This window comes from Habropoda laboriosa, unplaced genomic scaffold (genome assembly GCF_001263275.1).
Source record: "Habropoda laboriosa isolate 0110345459 unplaced genomic scaffold, ASM126327v1 scaffold598, whole genome shotgun sequence".
NCBI lineage: Eukaryota > Metazoa > Arthropoda > Insecta > Hymenoptera > Apidae > Habropoda > Habropoda laboriosa.
Genome location: NW_017100737.1, coordinates 263,914 through 271,713, shown reverse-complemented (window position 1 = coordinate 271,713; position 7,800 = coordinate 263,914). Strand labels below are relative to the sequence as shown.

The 7,800-nt window shown below is 34.3% G+C and overlaps 2 protein-coding genes across 3 annotated transcripts; one reads left to right on the top strand and one right to left on the bottom strand.

Annotated features, from left to right (window-relative positions):
• The first annotated feature begins 730 nt into the window (after window positions 1-730).
• Window positions 731-2,227, top strand: LOC108577143 (upstream stimulatory factor 1-like). Of its 2 annotated transcripts, none has more exons than XM_017940249.1 (5): window positions 731-854; window positions 1,060-1,130; window positions 1,277-1,557; window positions 1,655-1,819; window positions 1,897-2,227. In XM_017940249.1, the coding sequence occupies exons 1-5, from the start codon at window positions 814-816 to the stop codon at window positions 2,116-2,118; spliced, it is 780 nt and encodes a 259-aa protein (XP_017795738.1). In that variant the 5' UTR covers window positions 731-813; the 3' UTR covers window positions 2,119-2,227. The 2 variants fall into 2 exon arrangements, with proteins under 2 accessions (XP_017795738.1, XP_017795739.1); XM_017940250.1 differs by having other exon boundaries at window positions 802-986.
• Window positions 2,228-3,674: 1,447 nt separating this feature from the next.
• LOC108577128 (V-type proton ATPase catalytic subunit A) lies at window positions 3,675-7,332 on the bottom strand. Its single transcript, XM_017940229.1, has 12 exons — window positions 7,287-7,332; window positions 6,440-6,554; window positions 6,247-6,359; window positions 5,790-6,155; window positions 5,659-5,715; window positions 5,499-5,593; window positions 5,149-5,420; window positions 4,865-5,048; window positions 4,655-4,772; window positions 4,269-4,549; window positions 4,002-4,191; window positions 3,675-3,924 (listed from the first exon to the last, which is right to left on the bottom strand). Exons 2-12 carry the CDS (start codon window positions 6,519-6,521, stop codon window positions 3,832-3,834), a joined length of 1,851 nt encoding a protein of 616 aa, XP_017795718.1. The 5' UTR covers window positions 6,522-6,554; window positions 7,287-7,332; the 3' UTR covers window positions 3,675-3,831.
• Window positions 7,333-7,800: the final 468 nt, after the last annotated feature.

Genomic DNA, 7,800 nt, shown 5'->3' with positions numbered 1-7,800 from the left:
AGATTTATTGTCTATACTCATTGTCATCCTTATTAGTCATACAATGAGGTACGAATGAATTCATAGATTTCGTTTCTATTTATTAAATTTATTTCACCACAGAAGATAAATGATTGTTTGATATAATTCTTCAGGGTAAAACTAAATTCTAAGAACTATTTCCTGTCATACTTTATTTTATATTTTGACATTCTTTGAAATTATTTCAAATTTTTTAAATTACTACAATATTATTAATAATTATTTAAACAAAAGTAGTTGTCTACTTTCCCTTTTTAATTGCAAGGGACTGACAAGTTGATTCATCCTCACCATAATTCATATTAATGGTGGGGATGTTGCTCCAAAGTATAAATTGCATAACGTTAGAAGTAGGTATAGATTAGTCAGATGCTTTTTACGTAGGTGGTGTATGTTGATGATGTAATAAATAGAAATTTCAATAATTACATTTGTTTTACATTCAGCTTTTTTGTTTTATTTTATTTTCACTTAACAATATTCTACAATTTTTCATATTCTGATTTTAATTGCAATTTAATATTCCTATTAAAATTACAATTTATATAAGAAATTCTATTTCTGACATTAGAAAGTTCATGTTTATAAAGCAATTGCATACTTGATTGTTTATTGAAAATCCTAATTATCAGTAATCGGTATACTTCGGTAAATTGAAAATTTAAGTCTGAACAGCGAAAGGTGGCGCTGTAATCAGGGATCGCCATCTTGTGCACCACATGACCTCGTTGCCGTGTCCCGTGACCAGCTCACGTGAATTTTGACAAATTCAAACGTTTTTGGTAGAAAAAAATGGATATATTGGAGCAGCACCTTGAACAGCAGGATGTCAGGTAGTGTTTATGTTAAATATCGACTGGCTGATAATGCGAACACCTATCCCTCCTGTTTCGCTCGAGGTCTCCTCAAGGTCATCACGTAGTGCACAGTGCGCACTTACAAGACTTAGGACAACGGTCGTGGAAGTAATAGGCATAGATGTAACTCTATAGATAAGTTACATATCCATTCTTCAACGTACCTACGCTTGTTTTACAGCACTGTTAACGCGAAGGATGACGGCGGCACAGGAATTGTTATTGAGGAAGCGGAAATCGTCGACTGCGAAGGTAAATATACATGTATCAAAAATTCAGGAACTGTATATTCATATGTCAGAAATTGATAATCATCATGTTACAATACGTTCAAAGATCAATTTTATTCACTGATAATTATCAATGTGCAACAGATAAAATTGAAGAATTTTTTATAGGAGAAACTGTTGGAGAAGATGGAATGCGTTATCCAGAAGCTCTTGCATATAGAGTGGTCCAAGTGAATGGCACTACTGCTGGCAGTGAAATAGAATTACCAGTTGCTCAACCTGGAAATAACACTGTACAGGTCCTAACATCCCCATTAAATGGCCAGTTTTATGTTATTGGAAATGCTAATGATGTCTTCACAACTGCGCAAACCTCTAGATCATTGGTTCCTAGGACTACTACCCTACAAATAGAAACACCAAGAAATTGTACTACTGTATTGAAGAAGGTATAACCACACTTTTCAGGGAGTTCCTATAGTTTCAATTTAGGTGTATATTTAATGTTTAATTTCTAATTTATTTGATTTTCAATTTATATTTTAGAGGGATGACAGGAGGAGAGCTACTCATAATGAAGTTGAACGTCGACGAAGAGATAAAATAAATAATTGGATTGCAAAGTTAGGGAAAATTATTCCTGAATGCAATACAGGTGCAAATGGTAGTGGTAGTGGCACTGGAGAAGGCAAGGCAAACTATGAAACTCAGGTATTAAAATGAAACACAAATTCTAAGTGATAAAAATGTATATGTAGTAGCATTGTTTCCATTAATTTCTTTTGTAGAGCAAAGGAGGAATTTTATCAAAGGCCTGTGAATATATAACAGAATTAAGAGCAGCCAATCAAGGACTGGGCCAGTGTTTGCGTGACAATGAGAAACTACGGCAAGAAATAACTACATTAAAGCAGCTTGTTACACAGTTGAAACGTGAGAATCTTCAGCTTAGATCACAAATATCATCCTCTACAGGAACAAATGTCGATGTTGTTCATTTGAGTCCTTAAAAGATTGTTAGTTTGTAATACAGTGCTTCTTTTTGTAAATATTAGGATATATGAAAGCTGACTGGATAGTCAGAAGAAGTATTTACTCTTATAATTTTTTGTTTCACGGGAGCTGCATCAAATTTCGTCATATTGAAATTATATTATTTAAAGTATATGGTCCTAATGACATGGTTATAACTACCATATATGCGTATATTTTTACGCTGCTAACAATTTTCTAATAATGGGAAATGTCATTCTTTTTATGCCTAAATTATATATTGCTTATTAATGCTTATGAAATTTCTGATTAAATATCTTTGAGCGTTACGATCTTGATAATGTATTTACAAGTAACAATTGCTAATGATGTTATTGAAGTTGCGACTATTCCTCATAGGACCTATTGGAAAAAAGATTTTATTTCTACGTATACATGTACATTGGATCGAATTACCTCATGTACGTTGAATGAGCTAAGGCTGTGAATATTGAGCATTGATTTGGAACTTTCGAATATGCAATTTTAGATAATGTCGCTAAAGTTGATTTCTCTAACAAAAGGAAAGGAAATAATGTTTTGTTGCAACATGAACGAAAAAATTGCGATGCAAAATATGACGACTGAATCTTTACAAGAGATCGTTAAATATTTTTTATTTTTAATACTGTTTTCACGAGTGTAGAGTAGGTACTTCGTAAAAATGATTTAGGGACTGAGAATGTAAAATAGATTAATCGTACACGTATCAATGTGTATGTATATTTATATATGTATATATACACGTATGTGTACATATGCATATACGTACGCATATAGTAATAAACATATTTTTTTCAACCCAAGTTTCTGAATGCTACAAAGGCGTCAATTTACTGAAACTCTGTTAATTTTTATTCAATCCCCGAATAAACGTTCTGTGTGATCTTTTTATGCATAGTGTTTATTCTCTTTTTTTTTTTTTTACATATGATACAATGGAAATGTCGAAGTTACTGGAACACTGTTTACGATGCATCTTTATACTTTCTTTTTAACTATAAAAGACCCTGCACCTCAACAGTTTTAACATTTTGACACTTTTTCTTTAAACTTTCAGACCATATCTCAACGTTTTAACGTTTAAAATAACATCTACTTTTATGTAACGTCTGCACTCGTCGCTTAACGTGTTTACATAATATACTATTATAATACAATATTTAATACTCTTTAATTGAAGTTCCATTTCTTGTAAAAAGCTACCATATCATCCCATGGTACAACAAAATACGAAGCAATTTTTTTTGTTTTACGGAAACAAGCACGGATGAATGGAAAGCTTCTTACGATGCTTTTGCTCTCATTTTACATACATACAAAAGTTCCTTTGCATAAATCCCTCCATAATTAAGTTCCATTTGCGGCAAACAAAATAACCGGAAACTTGATTCTCCAAGCAGCTCGTTCCTTTCCCAACAATTCCAACTATATAATTACACATAACTTCGATCCAAGGACTTGAAGTAACTTGTAGTACTTAACATACATTTGTATACGCTGGAAATGCATTTAAGGACGTCCTACTTTATCTCGTAATTATTGAAACTAATATAGTAACAGTTTAATGTGCGATACGTGATTATGAATGCTTGTTATACTTCTCTCCAGTAGGTCCAGGACATCCTTAAATGACCAGCATAAGGTTCCTGAACGCAGAGAACTTATGTTTGTATGACTGCTTCTGATAATTAATCTTCTAGGTTTCTAAATGCCTGTTGAATATCTTCGTGTAACTGGTCGAAATCGGCTTTGATTTTTGCTTCACCGTCTTTCACTGGATCCTAAAAAGAACAAAAACACATAACTTGTATTATTTTTAAAGCGTATGAATAAAGTCATTCGAGTAAATAATACTTACCTTGAATTTCATGGAAGTTAATTGGTAAAGAATGTTACCCATGCTATCTCTAATAACGTTCCACGTTATTTTATTGTCTGATTGTGCGGTAGACTCAACTGCATGCCTCGCCATATCGTAGAATGCGATCATGTTCCGCAGCATTCCCACAGTTTTGTAGAATGGACAGAAACGATCGTACGCTGAAAAACTATGTCAAAGAAAACAGAAATTAACATCGAATATACATCACTTTGAACATGACAAAGTTGGAAAAAAAGTTTATACCTGTTTTGTTGCAAGAAATCATCTTTCAGAAGTTTCGCAACTTCCAAAGTGATTTTATCCGTCTCGGCAAGTGAAGCTTTACCGACTAACTGTACAATTTCAGACAAATCTTCTTCTTCCTGTAAAATTTCTTTTACTTTTGTTCTCAGGGGAACGAATTCTGTGTAATTTTTGTCATAGAAATCATCCAAAGCTCGAAGATATTTACTGTACGAAATAAGCCAGTTAATGGATGGGAAGTGTTTGCGTTGTGCAAGTTTCTTATCGAGACCCCAGAATACCTAAAAGAAAAACATGCATAATAATACATAACTTGAAGAGTATTTTTAATAAAAAAAATATATATGTGTATATGTATATTTATGAAACATTAATTTCATCAATACCTGCACGATACCAAGGGTTGCGCTAGTAACAGGATCGGAGAAGTCACCACCAGGTGGTGATACAGCACCTACTATGCTGACAGAACCTTCACGATCAGGATTACCCAAGCATTTCACTCTAAAAGTACCGATTAATATTTATGATGCGATCAACAAATTAATTTCATGATTCTTCTAAGAAAAATAAATTACTGAACAAGAAAGAACTACCTTCCCGCACGTTCATAGAAACTAGCCAAACGAGCTCCAAGATAGGCAGGATAACCGGAATCGGCAGGCATTTCAGCCAATCGACCAGAAATTTCACGAAGAGCTTCTGCCCAACGAGATGTTGAATCGGCCATCATGGATACGTTGTAACCCATATCTCTGAAGTATTCTGATAGTGTAATACCTACAATATTTAAAAATGTTCATGATATTTTTATATCATAGACTACAAAAAATGAAATATATAGAATTTGTGCTTTCCTCAGTTGCAACTATATACGCACCAGTGTAAATAGATGCTTCACGAGCAGCTACAGGCATGTTTGAGGTATTAGCAACCAAAGCTGTACGTTTCATAATAGTTTCGGTAATTCCGTCAATTTCTACTGTTAACTCAGGGAATTCACGCAGAACTTCAGACATTTCGTTACCACGCTCTCCGCAACCGACGTAAACAATAACATCAGAGTTCGAATACTTGGACAAAGCTTGCGAAATTACAGTTTTACCGCAACCGAAAGCTCCTGGAATTGCCGTTGTACCACCTTGGACACACCTGTAATTTAACAAATGTTACCAGTATTTATGTCGGTCATTATAAATTGTATGTGACAGTAATTAGTTAAGTTCTTACGGGAACAGAGAGTCCAAGACTCGTTGACCAGTAAGCAATGGATGATTAGCTGGTAATTTTTCGGTAACTGGACGAGGTTGACGTACAGGCCACACCTACACGCATAAGTTTATAGCATTATGTTCACATCAATATTAAAAGGAAAGAGTTATTTTCATACCTGAAGCATAGTATACTTCTGCCTCTCACCATCAAATTCTGTCTCCAAAACAATATCCTGGAAAACAAAAAATACATATTAAATACATCATTGCAGTAATTAAGTTGCTTATATACCGACATATAACTTACATTAACTGTGTAATTGCCAGCAGGTGCAACATAAGTGACAGTTCCCTTACTTTTTGGTGGCAAAATCATTTTATGCTTCACTAATGTATTCTCATAAACTATGCCAAACAAATCTCCACCAGTGATGTGGCTGCCATTTTTTATATTAGATGGATTATATTCCCATGATATAGTTCTTGAAAGTGCAGGTACATTAATACCTTTTGGTATATAAATAGAGCCTGTAAGCTCATTGATATCTTTCAATGGTCTCTGAATACCATCAAAGATACTGCCAAGAATACCAGGTCCAAGTTCTACTGATAATGGTTTTCCAGTACGAAGGACAGGATCACCTACAGTTACACCACTGGTTTCTTCATATACCTATATAACAACAAAGTAGGTATATAAATAATATAATAATATTGTAGAGTTGATATGATCAGTTTCTAATTACAGAACAATTTTATTTTACCTGAATAGTTGCCATGTCACCTTCTAGACGAATAATTTCTCCTACCAACTCATAATATCCTACTCTGACCAATTCATACATAGCTGATCCTGACATTTTCTCAGCAGTCACGACTATAAAGGAATAAAAATTCTAATCACACATGGGAACTAGAAACATTACTAAGTAAGAAAAATACATATTCTATACTAACCAGGACCAGATACGGCATATACATAACCGAATTTGGACTCCCTTTCTTCATTACTAATTTTTTGCAGCCCGTGGCTAGTCATTATGATTGTTATTCAGATAAAACCAATGAATATCATAATTTCTAAATATATATTTTCTATAAAAATATTAACACAATATAATAAAAAATACATATTGTTAATCATTCCAGGGAAATGTGAGTTTCGACACAAACAAAACTCATGAAAATCATAATAGTCAATGTATAGGGTGTAATTACGAGATCGACTTGATGCCACTTCAGTCTGACATCTGATCAACAATACAATACGGACGAAAATACAACAAAACGAGCATAAAAGACGGCGATCGTAACAATGCACCTCGAATCGGGTACTCTTATACGCGGTCTAAGTCAATCAAGCCCGAATTCGCTAAGAAAGTCGAAGTCGACAAACGCATCCATTCATCGGAAAATTCACGTGAGCAGTCTCGTTTAAAAAGTAGGCGTAGCCCTCTTTAAGCCCGCGAGGAGACGTCTGCTCCCTCGACAGAACGTCCACTTCCAAATGATATTATTTGTCGTCGATCGGTCGCGGGTTGATCCGTTCTTCGCGTAATTCAGTATGAAATAGTTGATTCCGTGGACAGCGAGTCGAAATACACAAATTCAAGCGGTGAACGAAAAAACGATGGCGCATTCAAACTGGCACGATCGATATTATACGCGCCAGTCTTTTCTCGCAAAAATCTCCAGTATCCTCTGTACAGTACGTAAATCGTTAGAATCGTTCTGGCTATATAATGAATCAAAGGGCGGATGCTAAACTATAGTTAGTGAAATAGATGACAATAAAGGAACTTACGAGACGTGAAACGTATCGAGGTAAGCCCACCCTAAGACAGCGAGTCAAGCTTCACAGTAGAGCCTGGCTGCTATCACAAGACAGGTCAGCTGACTGAACGCAATGCTGGTTTCCAATTGTTAGGCTTTCGCACCGGTTAAAGAGAGGTTCACACGTAAACGACACTTTTTATCGTGGCTTTAACACATGAATGTTGTTTTTAGAACATTTGCAAGAAAATAATTAATGAAATTGTATACGAAACTTAAAATAAATGACATTCAACTAAAAACCTAGTTTCAGTTTTCGAATACAATATAAGATACAAAATATTGTAGAATCAAATATAGAATCAAGTATATCGAGTATTTTAGACAATGAAAAATTGTCCAATAATAAAAGTATAAAGTTAGAATTTAGTGTAAAGGGCATTTCAAGTATTTAGGAGTTATTTCAAGCGATTGATATAAATTCTACCAATTAGTGCTGCTATATCATATATTCATACAGCGCATGCAATAACTATATGGTATGT

What these genes read in the sequence shown, in the direction of transcription:
- LOC108577143 (XM_017940249.1), top strand. Translation starts at nt 814, where the DNA reads ATGGATATATTGGAGCAGCACCTTGAACAGCAGGATGTCAG. An exon ending in CTTGAACAGCAGGATGTCAG is followed by an intron (nt 855 to 1,059) that starts GTAGTGTTTATG and finishes CTTGTTTTACAG; the next exon opens with CACTGTTAACGCGAAGGATG. An exon ending in GTACTACTGTATTGAAGAAG is followed by an intron (nt 1,558 to 1,654) that starts GTATAACCACAC and finishes TTTATATTTTAG; the next exon opens with AGGGATGACAGGAGGAGAGC.
- LOC108577128 (XM_017940229.1), bottom strand. Translation starts at nt 6,521, where the DNA reads ATGACTAGCCACGGGCTGCAAAAAATTAGTAATGAAGAAAGGGAGTCC. An exon ending in ATATGCCGTATCTGGTCCTG is followed by an intron (nt 6,360 to 6,439) that starts GTTAGTATAGAA and finishes ATTCCTTTATAG; the next exon opens with TCGTGACTGCTGAGAAAATG. An exon ending in TAACTTCCATGAAATTCAAG is followed by an intron (nt 3,925 to 4,001) that starts GTAAGTATTATT and finishes TGTTCTTTTTAG; the next exon opens with GATCCAGTGAAAGACGGTGA.